Below are 23,701 nucleotides of genomic sequence, written 5' to 3' on the forward strand. Positions count from 1 at the left end.
AGGCGGCAAGATAATGCACCAGAAGAAAACTTCCAAGTGTTTGTCTCTCACCTTGAAAATTCCGATAGAATATGAGAAAATTCCAACAGTATGAAAAATTAGCTCTGTCACATAAATAAGATGATTTTGTTCTTGAAATGTATACTTTTATGCAATCAACATCACTTCAGTTGAGTCAAGATATTCAAGTTAAAAAACCTGTCCTAAATAAAAATTGGAAGCTGAAGCTTTAAATTTTTCTATCAGGCAAAAGTGCAAAAATATCCGTTAATTCAGCCTTAATTCTACTATAATTACAAATATATGAATATTGTGACATTTTTTATTGAGACACAGGCTCAATGTATTTGAGTCCTTTTGATTTGGAAACGAGTAGAACAACCCCCGACTTCTTCGTGTCATCTGCGAGTTTGAGCATGGCAGAAGCGACCAAGTCATCTGTTGCGTCATCATCCTCTGAACAAGCTGTGTTCACGCGGAACAGATTATCGTTCTTCTGAAAACAAACCAGAGCAGAATTCAAATTACTGGCTCTTTCGAATCAAGGAGTGCGTGACTGTCACGCAGTCTGGAACCTAAAGACCCACCAAAAAGTGTGCAAACTAAGGGGTTAAATGTAAGGGGTTTGTGGGGTGTAACAGACGAGCTTAAACGTTGTTTTTCAAATCTTCATAACAAAGTTGCTAAACCTAATAAATCTAATGTTCAATCCCACTCCGGCTTTTGATGCGTTATGAGTATGAAAAAGAAGAAAGCATTTAACCGTTAGAAAATCAAACGGTTGGTACGCTCTCTATATTGTTCTAATTGTAAGCGAGCTGAAGAAGAAATGGTATGAAGGGAGGAGACTAACCAAGAATGATCTTGTAAACCCAATGAGACCTGATGATGAGGTATTGAGGACCATACTGTCTCCAGGATAGATACCTTTAACATAATCAACAACATCCAATCATGCACAAAGGCGTTATTCTTATGCAAGAATTTTGTTTCAAGCGGATACCAACAAAATTGCTCTTTTTATTAATTAATCAAATTGTTGAATAACCAAAAAGAAAATAATCAAAGAATCAGTTGGATTTGAAAGTCACTTTTCTCTTTAATATGACTCAAATTAAATTAAATGATTTAGTTATGCGGGACAGAGTAGTCAGTCAGAGCATTCATAAATTACAGCTATGCTTATCAAAATTTTCTACTCTGCCTACTTCGAGTAAACATTGCCCCCCTCGCTGGGTGAGAAAAGAATTATTGTTATGTGAGTTTTTTCACATAGTATTTTTGTGCTCCCCACTTTATCCAGATAAGAACAATCTTAGGTACATGGAAGACTTGTTTCAGCCAATTGAATCTCCATATGAGCAAAGTTGAGGTTGAATGCTTGCTTTCAAATGCTCTGATAATAGTTCTAGGCGCGACAAAACTTTCGCTACCTTGAAAAGCAATTAGACTTTCTTTGAATTTTTAATTCAACATGCAAAAAATTGCACCTGGACTTAACTACGTGTCTGTTTTTCTTCTGATGCCGTTTCATTCTGCGAACAGTCAAATCGGACAGACAAAAAAGGCTCACAATATTGTACAAAAAGACCAATAAGGTAATATCATGATAAGTGCTAACGCTTTGTTTGGGAGCTATTAAAAATCTTAACAAGGAGTCTCAAGTCATGTTCCTTCTCACGATTCATAGAAAATGGAAATCCATGGAAAAGGAAGAGAAAATGTTTGGTTTCTGACCGGCACTAGATGTCAGGAGAACTGCAGCTGAGGTGTTGTTCCCAAACTCACTTAACATCAACACACTCTGTATCTTCGATCCCTGCAAAACACAAACACACTAAGACAAATGTGAAGCAAAACTTCGCGGCTTCTGCGTCTATTTTCCCGCAGCCAATCATAATCAGTTATTTATTTTCAGCAGACATTTATTTATTTATGTCCACTCCCCTGCTCTTTTGTCGACAAATAAACATTATGTGGCATCTCCTATAGTGCTATGGCTACTGGCAGGCAGTTTTCTTAGCTATCTAAAGTTTCTTCAATTGTTAATTTATGCGGTTTTTTATAAGGTTTTCAAGTGCGGGGTACTGAAGAAAACGTTTTGATTTCTGCTTAAGGAAATTTGATCTCTGCTAAGTTATTTGTTGGTGCAATTTTGAGCCAACTGAGTGGAAGCAATATAAAAAGATATTAATTCTGATGGATCCATTTGTTCTGCAGGTCACCCTGAAAAAATACTGATGACAAATTATTTATCTTTGGTTGCATTTGCCCACAAACCCTTAAATTTTTGTTGGAAGTCAAAAAATTCAGTAATGTATGTTAGTTAGTGTTGGTACTGTACCACGCATATTAATCGTTTCCAAATCTGTTTCCAAGTCAAACTATGGTCCATTAATTTGTACCATGAGCTTCGCTCACTCAGGTGTACTATACAAAATAAAAATACAATAGACAAATCTATGAAAAATTACTATGCTTACCAAATTGACGGCTAATTGATACTCGAATGTATTTTTAGCTGAAGCATCTCTCACCAAGTTGAACAGTGTCGTTACAAACCCAAATCGTTTCTTAATCTCTTCAAAGCAACCTGAACAGCAAAAAGTACATATTCTTCCTTGAATCACATTAGTTGCGAATTATTGGAATTAATACAAACTGAAAATTGAAAACAGCTTTAACCGTTAATAACAGCAGTTTAATAGAGCTTAAACTTACTTAAGCTATTTTCTAACGACGATTTTCTCAAAATCAGATGTTAATGTTCGTATACCCATTACGTGACGTTACCGGGGCCCAATTGGCACTTCAATGAAATCAAATTTTAATTGCCAAAATGGCTTTTAACTACCTATTAAATTTGGCTCAATCGCTCGGATTTCTTTTACATAATACCTACGAGCAATACTTTAAATTCCCTTTTATAGTAATCGCTCAAAGGCGAGTAAGATAAAAAAAAAAGCGTCCAGCGAAATCCGACTAGAAAAGCTCTCTCCCATGTATTAAGATTTGAGAATGGAATACACTTACTAATCTGAGTGAAACTACTCGCCTCTTAAATGTGCCAATTCGACCCTGGTAACGTAACACAATGCCTTAAGATAAAATAATATGTGAGATGAAGCCTTATGAAGGCAGTGCTGACGTAATGTTATTCTGTTTGACAAGTCAGAAATCCCGTTCCCCGCTGTTAAATGAATATTATCAGTATATAAAGCTTTTCGTTTTATTAAATCAGAAATTGAACGAAAAAAGAACAACTATAAATGTAAATTTGAAACTATAATTGAACTATAATTGTAGTTGAAATTTCTAGAATGTTCTACCTCTGAGTTTTTCCAAGTTAGTAGCGTCACACTCTCTGAATCCGACGCGAGAGTAAGTCGATGATGATTTGTACTCCAAATCACTCACTATCTTCTGACCTTTCTGGGCACTCACGTCAATTATTATTACCTTAAAAGAGTAACATCATGGCCTCAATGTTAACTAAATGGTCAATGATTAAACAAAAAAAAACAGTCTCAAAGAATAAAAAGAATTTTTTTTCTAAGAAATTGTTCTTCTATTAACTCGTGCGGTGTCTTTATATGATTCGGACTGATGCAATGTAATTTGCCATCAAATAAATTGATGAACATATGGACTCCAATATGGACTCTTTGTTCCGACCCCGCTAGTGGGGGAAGGAACTATATACTCAAATGGGTTTTCATTTTTTGTTCAGACAATTTTGGCCGATCGATATATTCATCGTAGAGAAATGTCAGTGGTATGATTAAAAAGCTCGTCCAGCGTATAGAACTTGAAAATAAAAAGAATTTTTTGAATTTCGTTTTTTTTCGAGGAGTTATCGAGGATTGAAGTTTTGTGTGAACACGTGATATTTGACAGGATTTTGTTCACTTTTAGTGTTATTTTTTTTCAAATTAAGAAATTTTCTATTTAAAAAATTGATTCAAAATTACATTCCACGCCACAAAAAAAAATCAATTTTGATTTCCCAATAAAAGAAAGGCGATAAAAAAGACTAGTTCTGGTCTCATAGGGATGTTTACTTAAAAATAGAATTCTATTTGAGAGCTCTTTTTTAGAAAACTGTTCATACTTTTTTTTGTTTTCTTAAGTCACCTAGAGACTAGTCACTTTTGATACCGAGTTTCGGTTAGTGAAAAACCTGACTTACAGTCTAATGAAGCCAAATGAACAAAAAATTCGTTTTTTTAGCTTAGACTCTTGAGTTTTCGTAATTTTAAATTAAATTTTTTTCTTTTTGATGTTTTACTAAGTTTTTGGGTCCTATCGCGTAGACTCGTTGAATAAAAATGCATTTGGTTTCGTAATTCATCTGTTTAAAGCTTTAATTTTCTAACTTTATTATATGACTTCGATGCCACAAGATTTCAAAATTTTCAAAAGAAAATTTTGGAGATTTTATTATTGGTCCCTCTTGAAATCTTATCACATTATCCTGATAATGATATCTCCCATTGGTTTAGAGAAAATGTTCAATGGATCGTGAATAAAGTTTTCAGAAAAAAGCTTCTGGTTTAAGGGCTTCGACACTTTCTTCGCGTACTTTTCCACTGAATTTTTGGTTTTGCCTGTACTTGTTGTTTCCATAGGCATAAGACTTATTGTGATGTGTGTTATTGATAACTCATGCATGAAAAATATCCTTGTTCTCCCCTCGAGGGATAACTGAGCGTGTTCATTGACTTCCGTCGAATGCTTTTGAATTTAATGGCTGTAAAGACTTAAGAAATGATTTTTCGAGAAATTTTTTTAAACATTAAACGACCTTAACCCTAATTTCGTGAACTGTAAGTCAGTCGCAGTAATGACCTGACCTTCTCCATTCTACTTCAACCAAAATTAATCCTGTGTTGGTTCCTTTTGAAATCTTAACACATTATCCTATTATTGAAAGTTGCATTAGCTTAGAGCAGACGTTCACTGGATCATACATAAAGTTTGCAGAGAAAAGCTACTGGTTTCAATGACTTGGACAGTCTCCTTGAGCACTTTTCTCCTTATCTTTTGGATTTCGCTTGTAATTGTTGTTGTTTTCATTTTCAATAACTTTTTGTAATGTCTTATTGATGAGTAATGAATTACAAACAACCTGGTCGTCTCATCGAGGCATAACTTAGCGTATTTTTTAGCTTCCGTTGAAAGTTATTGAATTTTATGGCGTTTATACTACAGGTTTTCTCAGAAAATTTCGTTGTTTCAATGTATTTGTTCATGTTTGTTGGTTCGTTGGAGTCAAATTGTTAAAAAAGAGAATCGCATTGCTACTAAAAATTAATTGAAAGAAGAAAAGTTTTTACTGAAAAGTTCATTTTTAATGCCTTCGACACTTTTCTCGCTTTGTTTTTTTTTGAATTTGCTTTGCTAGCCTGTGTTTTTATTCTTTAGGTAGCCGTAAAATGCTGACCGGTCTCATAAGTTTGTAATTGAGGACTGATTGAATAATGTTAGCCGAGCAGTCAGTTTATAGCAAATAGTCTTAAAACTTATATTATACATTTTTCAGATTTGAAGGATTTTTCAATTTTTTTTAGATTTTGTTGTTGTCGTCGTCAACTTGTAACTTTGTCTCATCATTGAAAAGTCCCAAAAAAATTCCCTATAACTTATAACTCAACATGTTAACTGATATTATGACGTAACTGATGTTTTGTTTGTTGGACAATATGCGGTTTCATAAAAAGTTATGTGAGTGGTGTATGTGTGTTTCTTTTTCTCCTGCTTTAGCACAATCAGGCAACAAGAGATCCCAATGATTTTCAAATATGGATCAAATGAACCTATTTATTCATTCAGTGTAACTTTAGCTGAATTAGTATAAAAAGAAATTGAAATAAAAATACATAGTATTCAGATAATAGCTAATAATTTTAATGGCTTCACTAATTTGCGTTTTCGCAAAGCTTTTATTTTGTTGTTCGTAATTTTATGAGTTTTTCTGCATCTATAGTCCGTTCCTATGGCTTAGTCTAATCGAAGACAAGTCCTATTGGTTTCACAATGACTTTTTAGTAAATTTATCAAGAAATATTTCGTTAAAAGCTAGTGATTTTTAAGACTTGAAATTATTTTGTTTCTAAAAGGATGATTTATTTTTGAATTCCACGTTACCTAGTCTCATTAAAGAAAAATCCCATCTGCTGTGTAGTTAGGAAAAAATAAATTTGTGTTGTTAAGGTTTTGTCTGAAATTTTTGTTTTTTTTGTTTTTGTTTTTTTCTCGTAGTCTTTTCAATGCAATCTCGTTGCAATGAGGCGTGGCATTATTTTATTCAATTATTAGTTTGATTGGATAACGATTTTTTTTAAAACTCAAACATCTATTTTTGATTATCTCTTTGTCCAAAAATGTAATTCAAAAGACAGTTAAGTCAAAAATGCAGATGAGCGCGGGTTGGAACATCATGTGCGAACGCACATTAACGAGCCGCCTTGTTTAGCTTGAGTCTCAAGAATGACAGCTTTTCTTTAAAACACAAATAACAAAAAACATATGATCTGCGTGGCGCAAAATGGTCCAGCAACCTTTCAAGCAATTAAAATTTTTGTTTAGATTAGTGCCTTTTGTCCAATCCCACAAATGTCATTAAAAACCAAAAAGTCTCGAAACAATAAATTTTTATTTATTTTAACATCCTTGTAAGGTTATGATGAGTCATTGATAAGAATTCATTACTGCTCTATTACCTAAAACACGCAGACATTCGCAAGATAGATTTGTACCCATTTTATATAAAATTAAAAACAAAAGGAGTACTTACTCAATTTTGTCCCAGACTATGTTTTTGAGTACCTGCCCGCTAAGAACATAAAAATCTCTCACATAACATTAGCCCTGCACTAAGTGACTGATATGATTCTAAATCATAATATTGTCCATTTTACTGATTTCCCGCATTTAAGTTTTGATTCTTTTAAGCCCACAATTAATCCTTTCCAAAACAAGGTTATTAATATCACCTAGTTTTTTTAGATTAAAAAATTTCGCTTTCATTCAGCACACAACATAATGGCAATCTGAGCCAACAGGGCAGTGATCTGAATCTTCTTAGATTGATGCCTCCATTGTTTTCAAAATTTTTCTCCTAAATTTTTGATTGAGTAATTTCCCTTTTCAGCCAGTTAGTTGAAATTTAAACAACTCACAGAAATGTTTAACTCATATTACTCATACTTTTTCAATCGAGCAAATCAAGGCTAGTAGTTCTACGTTCTGATGAACGTTAAAATTGTACTTTCTTCATTTTATTTTCCTTATTTTAATTTTCGTATTCCACAAAGTTCATTCCACTTCTTTTTGCTATCAAACATTAAGGGGGTAAATAAAGGGGGGTCAAACTAAGAACTGCCCTTCTCACCTTGAAATTGTTTCCTCAAAAAACTTTGGCGAATCGCATACTTAGAGACTAGTAACGCGTGAGGCGCTAAGAGAGCTGCTCAGCACATTATGGCCTCCAAGGGCTACCTGTTTATCCCGTTTTTAAGGAAGAAAAGTCAAAATACAACTTTTAATAAAAACAAAAAGGTTTAAAATAGACTGAATCAAAAAATGACTTTTAAAGTAGCTACTGTTTTCCTCGAATTTTTCAAGTTTAAAATGAAGCTGATGCTATTTCAATATTGGATTAAAATAGTAGTTTCCGCATTTTATTTTCCTATTTTCGTATTTCACGACCTATATCGCGAAGTTCATTCCACTTCTCAATTCTTTTCGGAATAAAAAACTGGTAAAGAGTACAAACTGGGACTAATTTATAAAACTAACGGTCTGATCCTTTTTGAGTTGCTTCTTGGCAATGATGAGTCCTTTGTTGCAAGCTCCGCCAATTATGACACAACAACCACTTCTGCTCAGCTTTGGATCAAATGATATGCTGACCTTCCTCTCTCCTCAAATCAAAACAATCTCCAACTTGCTTTCTATTCTACGAATATTGCATCGATTGTTTAACGCGTGCTCTCTTTTACAGCGAGAAATTCATCAAAATGACGGATACGTCTAGAAAAGTTTTAGTACATTTGTTTATTTTCAGTCGGTCGGCTCATTTATTTCCTTTAATATTGTGTCTTTTTCAACATGATTCAACATGAACAAAAAGTTCGATGACGTTAAAAGTTCGAGATCAAAAATGCATTTTATTGGTACTCATTTTGATTGAACAGTAATGAATAGCAAGCATGATTTCTTGGATCCGAAATTATGTTATGTTTGTCGGCTAATGGGAACGCAGAGACAAATCTTGTAATCGAATAGTTAAATTAGAAATAGTGGTTGACAACTGTGGCGATTAACGCAAAATTTAGTCCCTATTTATTACCCCAAATTACCGCACTTTTACAAGGTTAGGCCGATCGATTAGCGAAACAAATTGAGGCATTTGTACTTGAGTCGGTAATATTTCCTGCTTCAAACCTGTTTCAAGAGCTGTGAACTTTCCCTGATTACTGACTGATTCCTGAGTACTATATCCAGACTCAAATGACTCCCGAAGTGGTCTTCTAGGCATCCCACTCGCATCAACCTCTTTGGAACCAGTTTCGAAAGGCCTTCGTTCAATTTCTTGTGAATGGTAGCCCACTTTTCTGATGTCATTTCTGATCACCGAGTTGTCAAAATTAGAGTTCGCTGACACTTTTCTACTTTCAAACCCTCGCATGCCTTCTGGTGAGTAGTTGGGATTCGTTGCCATGTGATTCAATTCTGAGGTAGACTTCGAATGCGTTGCGGACATCTGTGCTAGATTTGACTCCCTTCCCACCCGGTAGTTGGGGTCGTAGCTATACTTTCGCTCCTGGTGATTTACCACCTAAAATAAACACTTTAGTACAGTACCCCAAGCAGGTATACAGTTGTAGGCGCAACTGCAAAGGCATGCACAGACAGAATTATAACAAGTTATTTCTTCAACAAATAATAATTAACACTAAAATTTGTACCATTCTAAAGAAACACACGCTACTTCAGAAGTCATTTTTGTGTTCAGCAGAACAGAGACCTTCTAACCTTCACTTGAAAAATCGTATAGGAAAAATAGAATGCAAATATTATATTTGACTTGCAAACTTTAACCAGCTGGTTATAAAAGTAATTTACTTGTTCAAAAAAATTAAATGTCACCTGCTGTTGATCAAAGCCGTTGCTAGCTGGACTATGGACAAAATCTTGCTCAAACGACAGTCGCTTTTGCCTATCGAAACTCTGATCTTGCTCATAAGATCTGAGATCCTGATACGAATTTCCTGAGTATCTTCGACTCAATCCGTTCATCTGAGTGAAGTTTTGAGGCTGCGTGGAACTCTCAAGAAATTCCGGGTCAAAATTTCCGCCCTGAAAATGCAGTGAATCCATAGATTTATGACGCGAAACGATTCTTTTATGAACTGGGCACAACTTCTGTTGCCCAGCGGCAGTAATAACGATAGCGTCTGTTTCGTTTTCCCTATTGAAGTTTCCAGAATATTCTGGAATAGATCGATTGCTGGACCAACGCTGAATTGTGACACCAGAATTGCTGCTTGCATCATTGTTTTGAAACTCATTAAACCGGCTAGGCTCAGAGGTCTGTAAATCAGTAAGCGAGTGATATTTGGGAATTCTTTCAGGATAACCTGAGTAATTATCTCGACTTCTGGGGTTGAAATACTGACTGTGACGTTGTGAAACTTGACCTTTTCGTTTGTTGTAAATGTGCTTTAAGCGCTGATAATGATAGCCATTCGTAGGTTCATCTGAATAAATATTTTGGGCCGGTGATTCGTAGCGTTTCTGGTAAACTTCACGAGCAACGCCATTAGAAACTGTTGAAGTGAGAGGTCGGTTGGAGTTTCCTGAATAGCCGTAGCCATTGGAAAGGCCAGTGTTGCTTGCTAAATCTTCTTCTTTATAGCTGACATCATAAGTACACGTAGTCTTGTACGAGACGGGAGTTGATCCACGTGAATGAATTCGATCTAAAACAGTCGAATTTCAACAATCTGATGCTTAACGTGCTCACAGAACAAGCATCTTGCCAGATAGACAGGCTCTGTTGCAAAAAAAAAAACTTGCATCTGTTTTATAGATTTTTTAAAAGAGAAGTTGAAAGACAGTCACTTGTCGCAACTCTTGTAAGGCAACTAATTTTCTACAAAAACTTCATTCGGTTTTCTCTATTCTACAAGTCTGTCAAAAATTATTTTGAAATTTCAACCTATATTGCAGAGTTCAAAATACTCCATGCGATCGTTAACAATGAATAGGTGTTGTGCTTTTGCGAATAATGTTCAAATTTGTCATATGGTAACGAAATTATAAAAACTCAAAAGCAAACATTAATTTGACCACGATGCACATGAAAAGATAATTGAACACGGTTTTACTGCTACCAAGAGCAGCTTGGTTAGCCACTATATCCTGATTTCAAAGTCTGATTGTCGCAAATGATGATTTTGCCACCTTTCGTTAGGAGATATAAAAGAGATATTAAAAAATATGATAGATAATTTTGCCATTGCAACCGTTCACCTAATAACAGCTGCTTAACAAATAATAAGCAAAATTGGGTTTTCATTCAAAAACATCTCATAAGAATAAAAATTACTCAACCGAAAAAGTTTTTGGATGCATTAAATTAAACCAACTCCAAAAAAAAGAACAAAATTAATTCAAATTTTCGAAAAGAATTTTCTGACAGAAATTTTAGATCATGTTGAACCTTACCAGACGTTGTAATCTAAATTACCAACAAGGCGGCTCGGTAATGTGCAAAGGCACATAAGGTTCCGACCCCGCCCATCCACAATTTTGGCATAATTGTCTACCAAATGAGGAACAGATAGAAAAACCCAAAATTTATTTTTTGCGAATCCCAAAAAAGCCCAAGTCTTTTTCAAAAAATTCTGTATGAACGATAAGATAACCTCCAAAACAAATAACTCAATGGAGTAAAAATTGATGCATTAGATTGCTGTAATATGTCAATATTAAGAAAGCGAGTCAAAACGAACAGCAAAATCAAACAACAACAACAACAAACATTAATTACATCAAAAAATTTATGTCCCTCTTAAAAACTAAATTTAATAACAAAGTCAACATACCGTCAGATAAACCTGAAACTAAACAAAAATAACTTATAAATCACCAGAAAACATATGCGACCAGTCCATAAAAAGGTTTGGTAACAATTATACAAAAAAGAACAAAAACAGAAAAGTATAAAAAATTAACTTATTTTTTTGAAACAATTAACTTCAAAGTAATAAATACCATTAGGAATAAATTAATATTACCACAAATTTGCGATTACCACTGCTTCTATAGAAGGGCATTAGGACCTGACCTTATTCATTTTTTAGAGCGGCTAAAAAGAACAACAAAGAACAAACAAAATTTCAATTGAAACTTGCCAGAAAACGCTGTCAAAACCGTCAAGCCAAATTTTGGCACTCAAAATATATTTGATTGCGCCTTCTTCAAACAGCTATAATGTAGTACGTGGCCATTCATTAGTAAGACTAGGTAACAAGTAGACAAAAAAGCGAAGTGCTAAAGTATGTAATACTTTTATTTTTTTTTTCGAAACAAAATTACATTCAATGTCATGAAAGGCATTAATTACAAAAAGAGCTATTTAAATATCGTCGTTTTTTCATGAAAAGGAAACCCTCGAGACCTGTAATTATCCAGAATATTTCTTGCATCTACAAAAAGAACGTCAAATATGACAAAAATCAAATTAATTTAATTTTTTTTTGTGAAAAAGCGGTGTCGAAGCCAGTAAGGTCATAACAAAATCTTTAAAAAAAGATTTTGGGACACCAATCCCTTTTATTCCCTTGACAACCATAATGCAAATTTGATCTGTAATCAACTAACGAGATTAGGTAACAAAAAGAAACATAAAAAGAACAAAATTGCGAAGTTAAAAAAGTTTTTTTTTTTAATTTTGGAAAACGATGGGTTTGAAAGTCATAAAAGCCATCAGCTATCTGCTAATATCAGAATATCGGTTTTTCTATTCTTCCATGAAAAGCCAATGAAAGCTATCACTATACAGGAAATTTCATACGACCGAAACGACAAAGTATAAATGACAGTTAAGACACAATTAAGAAATTCAATTGATTTCTTCAAGAAAGAGGCGTCGAGGCCATTAAAACGATGATTTATATCTTTCAGGATTTTAATATGTTCAATTGGGCTTTAATTTGAATGCTAATAAGGTGACATGAGAACTGTCAATAATGTGATAATGTGACAAAATTAGAAAACGTGAAAAACTGGCAAATATCAAAACAAACAAAAATCTAAAATCTTGTAGTATCAAAGCCAGAAAACAATAATTTCAGTCTTAAAACTCCAACCGAGAATAAATGCTAACTCAGTAGAAAGAAGAAGCAGTCCTTTTTTGCTGACACTAAGCTGGAAGTTGAACAAATTAAGAAAAAAATAGAGGAAAAGTTAATTAAGCCATTATTTATTGAAAAGTCAATTATTTTTAAAAAAGAAACGACCATAAACTTTCAATTAAAAAACTAAATGCATTAGCCTGGAGCTGTTTAGCAAGCGAATTGGTTGGACCTATCACTCCTGAGCTTTGATTTGATATGTTCTGTTCTTTATTATTAAAAAAAAAGTCTTTTTAAAAAAAAAAGACCGACTGATTACAACCCGATTTTATTTGGATTGTAACAGTCCAAGAATGGCCCAAAACTACCCCTGTTAATACTTATTGTCCGTTAAGAACAATTGATTTTTCGAATGTTGTAGATATGGATAATTTCTGAGTTGAAACTCAAAATAAATTTTGCATTTTTGATAATCAACGAGTAAAGTTAGCAAAAAACGGCAAAGTTTTAACTACAAGGCACTCTCTGCGGACTCTGAAGTAGAAATAGCCCCCCTCTGAGTCTACAAAGATTGTATAAGTGTTGTTTGGGGGTGTACTGTAGGCAAATTTAATCAAAGTGGACTAAAGTAGCTTATTTCGTGCTGTTGTTGATGAAAAAGGCTAAATTTTGAAATGTTTATCCAGATTTTTTGACCAAAAAATTAAATCAAAACAATCAAAAATGCTTGTTCGTCTTCAAAAATAAAATCAACGACACTATTCTTAAAAATTATAACAAATTTTAGCAAAATTGACGAAAATTTATGCAAAAATTCCGGAAAATGTGAATAAAAACAACGTGAATTCACTCTTCTTTTCTCAGAAGTTTAAGCCTCGATAACTCCCTGTAGAAAACGAAAATTTAAAAAAATCTTTTTAATTCCATATTCTACGCTGGACGAGCTTTCTAATGATACCAGTCTCAACTCTCTACGATGAATATATCGAGCGGCGAAAATTCACGGAACAAAAAAAAACCCAGTTGAGTATATAGTTCCTCCCCCCTCAAGAGGGTCGGAACAACTAGTGTATAAGAAACCTTCATCTGGTCGTGCTAAAACAGCTTCAAATTTCTACATGACCATATATGTCACATATTAAATAGATTGAAGGGCGGCCATATTTAAGGCCGAGCAAAAATCAATCAACATTTTTCGAGTAGCTCAATCCTTTGTGGAAGCTTATCATGCAATCCTATCTAAAACGTCAGACGTTTTCATAAGATAAATGATCCAGCACTAGGCAAAAATTTTTGACAATCTTGAGCGGTACCAATAAATATTTCAATGTTTTTGACACCAATGACAGTCAGTTTCTTTCCTAAAAAGCAACTTTAATTTTAAAATATTGTCGAGGAGCCACCACCAAATACGGCAACAGGCAAATAATTGTCCAATTAGTTTTACAAGATATAAAAAGGAGGCTCGGTAATGTGCACTCGCACATAAATTGCCGACCCTGCTCATCCATATTTTACGTATTTGTCTACAAAATGAAGAGCAGATAGGAAATTTTCAAAAAAATCACATCTTTGAAAATATTTTAGTTAAAAAATACACTAAGAACACTGAAAAAAAACAACACTGACAAAAAAAATAATTGAATAATTCCTTGCTACATTACAGGTCCGATGTGGCCTAAAATCAATAAGACTACCAAATAAACTAAAAAACAAAAATCATTAATCATTATTACCTCAAAAACTCAATATCTGTTATCAAAAATACTTAGCAACAAAGTCAAAATACTATCAAAAATCTACACTACAACATTTGTCGTTCACTAGAATGTAGATGGGACGTTTCCTTATTGCGACAAGGCAACTTCTCGGCAAAATCAAAATAGGTGGCCAAGTTCAAAAATCCATTGAATTATTTGAAACCAAACTGTAGAGGTACATAAACATCAGGTTTTAATCAAAATCATCTACAGATACACATAAAACTCTTTAGATAGCCACTGGGAACTATCATTGGTGAGAATTATTCAAGAGATTACAAAATAAAAAACAGGTAAAGCATAAAAAACTTGAAAATAATTTGCAAGAATACGAAGTATTGAATCCACTAAAATCACTAGCTGCTAACTGAAAAGATCATAAATCTTCATTTGTGTCTCATGTGATCCTCCACGCGACCTATAATCCAACTGTCTACGTAAAAAGCACAAACAAGGTTAATTGTCAAAGACCCATGAAATAACTTTTTCTAAGAAAAATAGTGTCCAAGTCACAAAATATCAGTCATAACGTACAACTAACAGAGAGTTTAATAATTGATTTACAGGAAAGTGAATAGAACCTGTTATTGATGAGACTAGGTTACCAATTAATCAGAATAATTGATACGACTACAAAGAATAAATGCCAGCAAAATCTAAGATTGAATAAAAGATGCGCGAAAAAGATTTAGAAGCCACTAAAACATAAACTATCCACCAAAAACTTTAGAAAAATTTATCCGACAAGACTTCAAAAAACAATCTTAATATGAACAAATATCCAAAAGTCCCAAATCTTTTGAGAACTGGTAGTACCAAAATATATAAAAAGCTTTAACAATCAACTGAAGCCTTCAAAACATCCAATCGTACATACATCGGAAACCATGAGACTTTTCATCAATCAGAAAAACTCTTACAGCTACAACAGGAACAAAAAAAACAGCATCAAAAACAAAAATGTCATTATTGTGATTACGTGACAAGGCGTCAAAAAGCACCACATTTATGAAAAACTAAACAAAAAATCACAAAATTGTTGATGAAAACTCTGTTTGTAAGCCATATAACCGTTTGTTAGAAAAAAAGCCGCTCAAAAGATTAAGTTTTTTATCACCAGAAAGAATAGGGGGTCCTGTCATTGGTTCAACCGAGATAAAAGATGACAGAAATGAAAATAAAAGTGAGCACAGTTCAACATTTTTCTGCTTTTTAAAAATATCTTTTAAATAATAAAAACCAGTAAGTAGAAATGGAACAATATCATGTCATATTACAAATACTTTAAACATCAATCCCTCCTCGAAAAAAGAAACGAAACTAAAAAAAATCTTTTTGAATTAAAATTATACGCTTGCAAGGCTTTCTAATGTTGCCACACAAAACTCTCTATTTTGATGACCCAAAATTGACTGAAGAAAAAAAACCACCTGAGCAAATATTTCCTCCCCCCCCCCCCAATAAGTTGGGGTCGGAACAATCAATAAGAAATTGGGTCTAAAATATTAGCTATTACAAGATAAGCTTCAGTGACTGTCGTAGTTCAGTTGACAATGAAAATGGGAATTAATTTCGATTGCTTAAGTATGATCGGTGTTTTATCAAGTGTTACAAGATGAAAATTCGATCATGGTTTACTCTTGACGGGCTGACAATATGACAAAACCTTAAAAAATTGTTAACAAGCAGTTTGTTGGACCTCAGGATTCTGATATACGGTGCCGAAGTATGATTTTGATACAAATGCATTATTTATCTAACTAGCACCCCACGGAACAATCAAGCTTGTTTTCAACTCAACTCAAGACCGACAGAAAATATTCTCTTATCATTGTTGCATTTCTTTATTAAATCATTATTATTTGTCCATCGTTTTTATTTTCAAAAACATTAAAGAAGACTTTTGTAGTAAGCAACTCTTCAATGATGTTTTTCAAGCAAGTCTGAAAACAAAATAGAAAAAAAAGTCTGCAAACAAAATAGAGAGCAGATTAACTAAAATGTTTATTTTATTTCAGAATTTGGAAGATAATTTCAGTGCTCAAAAATGTATGACTACCGATAATACTTTTTGAAAAGTGAACACATTTAATCTTATCCTATTTGCGGTTCACATCACTGTTTTCATTGAGACCGCTACTAATTATCATGCGGTGGTACGTCATCAAAGTTCACTAACAATCCAATATTATGGTGTTTCACACGTTTGTGATTTTTACGGTTTATTATGAGTCGTAACCAAAGTTAATTAATAGTCCTTATCACTTTGACTAACTTACAATTATGATCATTTTAAATTTCTACGCATTGAAAACATTTTCATTGATTTACGTAATTACATCTATAGAACTCCAATTTTGGTTCTGCATTCTTAAGCATGTGAGGTCTTCAATATCAAAGGTCGATTTTACGAACCATTAATTTCTATAAATGTAATATTTATAGATCGGCGTAGCGAATAAAAACCAATACCCGTTACAAACATGAAAAGACCAAAAGACATTTTCAAAGAAGGTATACTTCAATGTGCTTTGCAGGTTTAACTTTGAAGCTAAGATGATTGTTTTTCATGCTAATGAACACTGTATAATGTTTCAGCGTTTCAGTATTGAAATGAAAATTGCAGCAATAGAGCAGCTCATATAATTATTGACAATATCGCCAGCAAATAAGCACCCTAAAAGTCCCAACCGATGAAGGCAGGCAGAATATAGAACAAACCAAAATACAAAATAATATTTGCAATTGAAAATCGAGTTTGACGCGAATGTTTACTAGCTACCTCACAAGTTTCCAAATATAAACAAAATCCTTAAATGGAGGGCAAAAACCGTTTAAAAAAGTGATTCTTAACAATTAAAGCAACTACTACTACGCTTGATTAGTCCACATAATAAATTTTCAAGTTTATTGCGTGTGCACAAAGGTAAAATTTTTCTAAACTATGAACTACATACATGAAATGAGCATTAACCCAAAACAAAATTGTCGACACACAGAACCATGTTGCAGTTGGATACAACAGAAACAAAATTAACAATGAGTAAAAAGAATTATTGTTTTTCGCTGTTACTAAAGAACATACCTCGTTTGTATTTCTAAGGTGCAGAGAAAAAAATTTATTCCTTCGACAAAAAATCAATGAAGGCAAGCTCACTTCAATCCATAGAATAAGAATTTTTACTAGAATTCGAGAAAGCTTCAAGACTATTTTTCAACTGATTATCAGGCTAGTTCTCCGCTGTTCTGGTTTTATAATTCCACAGGCTTGTACCTCGAGCTGTATATGTCCTTCGTAAATATTTACTGATCTTCAAGCTGGGCAATTTCCGGCTTCTGTACGTTTCTCGAAGTTGGTTAAGTACATAAACATTTCCGTATTAAGACCTACTTTGTAAGCAAAATTACTTAACCAAGTACACGACTTCTCTTTACAATATTTACCAGTTATACAAATTCATCTTTGAGATTAAAAATGTAAAAAAATAAGACTTTTGGTTACGCAATGTGGTTACCAGTAATCTGTCAATCTGCGATTCTTTTCAATAAACATAAAAAAATATGGGTTACAGTCCAGGATGGAAATACAGACCAAATATGGTCTACAAGCTAAAATATGAATCAATTTATAGTAATTAGTTGATAATATTTAGCACTTTATTTGGGGAAAACATCACGAAACTGAGGCACGAAATAGGTGCGTGGCAATTAATTTAGAAGATTCATGCAAATTTTACAAAGACACCACCTATTTACAAAAATTACCTCAGACTTTGTTCCAGAAAAATTTCTAGTCAAAATTGAATTATAACTTTTACGTATAGATAATTTCCACGATTTAGTTTCAATCAATCTCGACCAATTTTCTTCCATTTTTGGAGAGTAAAAGCTTTTCATTCTTTGGTTTAGAATAACTAATACCTTATTGTACACGTTCACCGTTATTTGCCTGTTACTTTTAAAATCAAATTCCTGTCACGGGCAGAAAAAATGTAAAAGTTTGAAAAAATGCATTTTTTTGGTGCGTTAACAACTCATTTTTATGTAGAGACGTCTATTAGGGACACTTGAAGACTTCAATGCGGCAAGAGGATTTTGAAGTACCTCATTGAAGTATTTTAATTGGTATTCCCGTAATTTCGGATGGCTGCTAAACATTTTTCGCCTAAACGAGCTTCAGCGTAATATCCGGACCCCGTATATTTAGCATAATAGTAATAATAAATAACGAACTCAGTCAACTAATGATACATCGCAACCACTCAAGCAAAACATACGAAAAGAACATTGACAAAAAATGAGAACGGGTAATATAGCTCAAAGCGGAGGAAATAGGAATAAACTTGAGAACTTCTTTATCAAACAAAAATTTTAGAACAAAGCTATTTACCAAACTCAACTAACCTGTCCTATGCATTGTCGGACGCAAGAGCAATTTTCTCTTGTCAAAGGATGAAACAAAACATATTCGTTTCAAGAGAGTAGATCAAAATTGGCTATAAAAGTAACACCCCGCGGTTAACTCTGGCTTCGAAAACTAGAAAAACTTGGTCCTTGAATAATACTTTTTGTTGTTCTCAGTTTGACAAATTAAAGTTAATCAAATTGTATATTGGACTTTGTTATCATTTTGTTAATTTTCAATACAAATTATATTTTATAATTTAACTATGGCCAATTTAGTTTCAAAAAGTTATATATGTAGCCAATATTAGCGATTTTTAAACACAGAAGTTCGAAAATGGCTCGAATCACAGAACATGTATAACTTAGAGCACATTTGAACATTTTCAATAAAAAATAAACTAAAAGAAAGCTCATTATAGTTTTGTGAATGAAGTTAATATCGAGAGTTGTTCATTCATTATTGGTTTCTATCCACAAGAATATGTGATTTTATAACTAAAAGTCACCAGAGTTATACTAAGTTATAAACTGGTCAAACTGTCGTCATGTGATAAATGCATAGTTGGTAATAAATCTCTTAACTGGTGAGAGCACCTATTCTTCATCTGTTCTCAAATAGGTGAAAATTTTCTTTGTTTTTTTCCATTGATTGGAGATCACTTTTTGCTAATTTGAAGTTCAATTAATAAGTCAATTCAGTAAGCAAAACGCTGCGACAATTAGTCTCCAAAACAATGATTCTACACAACACTTGAAAATTGTATGGAAAACAGAAGATTAGAATCGACTATAATAAAAACAAAATTTTGCTAACAATGTGCAAAAGACAAAATAAAACCTGTTGATATTTTCAGGCAACAAAAAACTCTGCGAGTCGTCAAAATAAAAGAAAGTCAATGCACTTAGGCGCAAAAAACCGTCGATGTTAAATGCAAGGCTTAAATATCCAGGTTTTGAAACAGAACAGAAAAGCCAAAACTTAACAGTTTTCAGAATTTATTCGGTAATCACACTATGAGCGAAAACATTCAAGAGCTCACAAGTGAATGTAACATTTTGGCTGTCTTCGTATAGATCTGGTATACTTAAAAAGCACTTATATCTACAATCACGAATGTTGAGTTAGAGGTCTGACGACAGACATTATATTGGTTAATCACAATAAACCATCAAAACCAACAAAGTAGTCAAAACAAGTGACCATATCTGTCTGCATAAAGCCATGAGTCAGTATAAAAAAGCATAGATAAATCACAAAGCTGTTGAATAATAGTGACGGATAAGTTGACTGGCAGCTATTGATAGATAGCACATATCCGACAAACATCAAAATAATCAGCTTCAAATGACAACTTTGTTTTCTTAATAATTTGAAACAAGACAACAACTTAACAAATGAGTAAGACGAAAAAAATTCGAATGTATCAACTCTAGAAATTCAATTAAACTGACATGAGGTCTTTAGTGCACGTTGGATTGATTAATTTCAGCTTTCATTAATATCAGGAAAAATTTCAACAACCTACGTTGCGTTTGATTTAAAAACTGATGCCACCTTTCTCATGTTTTTAAAATTTCATCTGTTTCACGCTTCAAAATACTTTTAATTAGAATCAAAATAATAGTTTAAAAGAGAAACATCAAGAAAACTTGGCAGTTTTCTTTATTAAAGTTTCAAAGAACAAAAGAAGAACTTACCCGACCAACTTTGTTGGTATGTCGATAAGTAATAGTCACAAAACTAAACTCTTTTTTTTAAAACAAGTAAATTGAAAATATAACCCAGGGGTTAAATATTACAAGTTTAAAATGTTAAATAAAACTTAGTACAATGTTAACTCAATTCTAATTTTGTTTCGGCGCTATCATTATCTTATTGACCTATCAATCATGTGTCAGAACTAAATTCTCCCACCAACAGAAGCCTGATTCTAACATCCACTGACCTCCACCTAATGAACTCGATTGTACCTAGGCCATATATGATTCTCATGAAAAGTTGATGAACATAGAAAACTACATCCGGGATTCGGAGCTAAGATCTATTCACATGTAAAATATTTTTAGCTAATCTAAATCTTCTCTGCATATTTTCGCATAGATAAGTACTATAAATATTTTCGCATATAATTTTTGTATATTTTTGTATATGTTAATTTAAAATTGAACTTATTGAATTCTTTTGACCCCTGTTATTGACCACGACAATGGTGTCCAGACCACCTAAAGACAGACATATTTTGGAGCTACAGAATGCAGAATCAGCTACTGCGTGGAGTTCTTCATCAGGTAATAAGCCTTTTACTGTGAAAGAAGAAGTTGGGTTCAACTTCAAAAAGACCTTTCAAAAACCAAATGAGAAATTTATGGCTAATAAAAGCAACAATATATACACTAGGTGTAGAGGTAAGCCACACTCTGGTAGACCTTGTCCAGCGTAAAGTTAAAATTGCCACACCTGTGAAAAGGTGGGACACTTCTCAAAAATGTGTAGAAGCAAACCCCAACCAAATACAGGTAAAAACCATAAACAGAATAACATTTGCAAAGAAGAAAATATTTCTTCAGAGCAAACACCTCCACAATCGGAGATGGGAATGCTTTGTATTAAAGAACAAATCTTCAGCTTGTCTGCGACATGGGAATATATCTCAATAGCTGCAAAGTGAAAATGCAGGTAGACAAAGGTGCACATAGCAGTGATATCATCAAAAATATGGACTGAGCTTGGTAAACCTCAGTTGGATGGTAAGACAAGACATCTCAAAGCTTATGATGGTCATCAATTAACGCTTCTGGGATCACATACTTGTGAAGTTGAGTGGAAGGGACGCAGGCTCACACAAAAACAACTAGCAGTTGTGCAGTCTGATAAAGAATTTGGACTACTTGGTGAAGACCTTCTACCCAAGCACGGTGTGAACAACATCACAACAGAACACCTACCTGCTGTGAACGGTTAAAAAGCTCATGTGAAACTGATACCAGGATCACAGCCAATGTTTTGCAAAGCCAGAAAAATACCTCTACCTCTTCAAGACAAGGTCACAGAAGCTGGAACAGATGGTCGGACAGGGCATCCTTGAATCGGTACATCCAGGAGGAGTCACCAATGCATCTCCAGTGGTGTGGCAGAGAAAGAAAGTGGAGAACTGAGACTTTTTGCGCACTTGAAAGTGCATATCAATGGCAGCGTCATGGATGCGGGCTACCCAATACCAGACTCAGAGACGAACTTCCACAACCTACACGGGGCCTCATACTTAGGCAAAATTGACCCTCCAGATGCCTACTATCAAATTGAACTTGACGAAGAGGCAAAAGATATATGCACAATCAACACATCTCAGGGACTGTTCAAGATCTGCCGACTACCTCAGGGTATGAAGAACTCATCTTCAATTTTCCAAAAACGCATCGAATCAACACTCAAAGGAAACAAAGGTGTGATCTTTCAGGACGATGTGTTAGTGTATGGAACTACCAAGGAGACGTTCGACAAAATGCTTGCAGTCAAGAATCGACTACGTGAGAAAAATTTTACTATTAATGAGAAAAATCTAACTTAAAACTAGTCGAAATCGTTAGCCTTTTGGGATACTCCATTTCAAAGGAGTGAATAGCACCACATCCCAAAAAATGAAAAAATAAAAAAATGCAAAAGCACCAACTAACAACAAACAACTGGAATTGTTTGTTGGGCTAGCAAATTTTTACGGAAGCATGATTCCTCATTTTGCAACAAAAATTCTACCCCTAAAAAACATGAGAAATAGCGATTTCTCATGGGGGGAAACGCAACAAAAAGCTTTTGAAGACATAAATAAAGAAGTTTGTGCTAACCCACTTGTACAGCCATATAGTTTACAAAAAGAAGCAACAGTTACTACTTACGCCTCTGAAAAAACCATTGGCGGGGTTCTTTCGCAAGAAGGACATCTAGTTGTATATGTATCAAGGAAGTTGACTCCAGCGGAGCAAAGCTATTCGAACATAGAGCGGAAAGCACTGGCGATTGTGTATGTGGTCACAAGATTGAAGAAATTCCTTCTTGGAAGACGATTAACCCTACAGACGGACCACAAGCCACTCAAATATCTCTTTGCACCAGACGAGGAGATCCCGAAGACATCATCAGATAGAATCACAAGATTGGCAATAGCTCTAATAGGCTTCGACTATGAGTTGAAATACACACCAGGAGAGCAGATACCCCATGCAGATGCTTTGAGCAGAATGGATTTTGACGAAGACAAATCTGACAACGATCGCGTGTGCTTGGCAACCAAAAACATCTACTTCACTAAGAGTGATTTGGTGACACAAGCAGAAACCAAAACCGAACATGAAAGAAACAGACTCTTCCAGGACATAATGAAACAAATCAAAAGCGGCAATTGGAAACAATGTTCAGAAGCGGGAAAAGGATTCAAACAACAGAAAGATGCACTGACTATACACAATGGAATCATCATCAGAGGTGTTGTTCCTTTCATTCCACCCAAACTAAGACACTTGGTTTTGGCAAAAGCGCATGAGACACATCGTGGGAAGAATGCAACTGAGGAATCAGTTAGAATGATAGCGTGGTGGCCTGGCATTACCCAAGACATTCAACATTTTCTTATTAAATGTAAGAACTGTCAAATGAACAGGCCTAGCCTGGGGAAAACAGTCTCTACGTGGCCAGAAGCCGAAGTTTGGGAACGGCTCCACATGGACTGCGGTTATGTTAAGAACCAAGGCAAAATCTTAGTAATTGTTGACGCGCGCTCTGGCTGGAGAGAAGCATTCACCATGGGAAATAGAACATCAGAATCTGTTAAAGTTTATCTTGGTCAAATCTTTGCAAGATTCGGAATACCAAAAACTTTAGTATCTGATAATGGTCCTGAACTTGTAAGTGGTGACCTTAAACAGTGGCGTGAATCACTGGGAATTAAGAAAATGGAATCACCCGTCTATCATCCGAGAGCCAATGGACTAGCTGAAAGATCAGATCAGACAAAGAAGCGGGCACTTCAAGCATGCAGTCCCAATATTAATGTGTCATTTGGAGCATTCCTGCAAAAAGCAATGATGACACATCGCAACACTTCAAAGGCGAGGAGCAAAACTCCAGTTGAACTCCTGTGTTGGGACGCAGAGTGAGACTACCAGCAAAAGCAG

General features: G+C 34.2%; 1 protein-coding gene across 1 annotated transcript; it reads right to left on the reverse strand.

Annotated features, from left to right (window-relative positions):
• Positions 1-216: 216 nt before the first annotated feature.
• Positions 217-18,976, reverse strand: LOC142348359 (uncharacterized). Its single transcript, XM_075399677.1, has 9 exons — positions 18,530-18,976; positions 9,154-9,986; positions 8,449-8,842; positions 7,801-7,925; positions 3,330-3,459; positions 2,484-2,593; positions 1,738-1,819; positions 854-927; positions 217-496 (listed from the first exon to the last, which is right to left on the reverse strand). The coding sequence occupies exons 1-9, from the start codon at positions 18,540-18,542 to the stop codon at positions 323-325; spliced, it is 1,935 nt and encodes a 644-aa protein (XP_075255792.1). The 5' UTR covers positions 18,543-18,976; the 3' UTR covers positions 217-322.
• Between the last annotated feature and the right edge of the window lie 4,725 nt (positions 18,977-23,701).

This window comes from Convolutriloba macropyga, chromosome 10 (genome assembly GCF_964194025.1).
Source record: "Convolutriloba macropyga chromosome 10, txConMacr16.3, whole genome shotgun sequence".
NCBI classification, from domain to species: Eukaryota; Metazoa; Xenacoelomorpha; order Acoela; family Convolutidae; genus Convolutriloba; species Convolutriloba macropyga.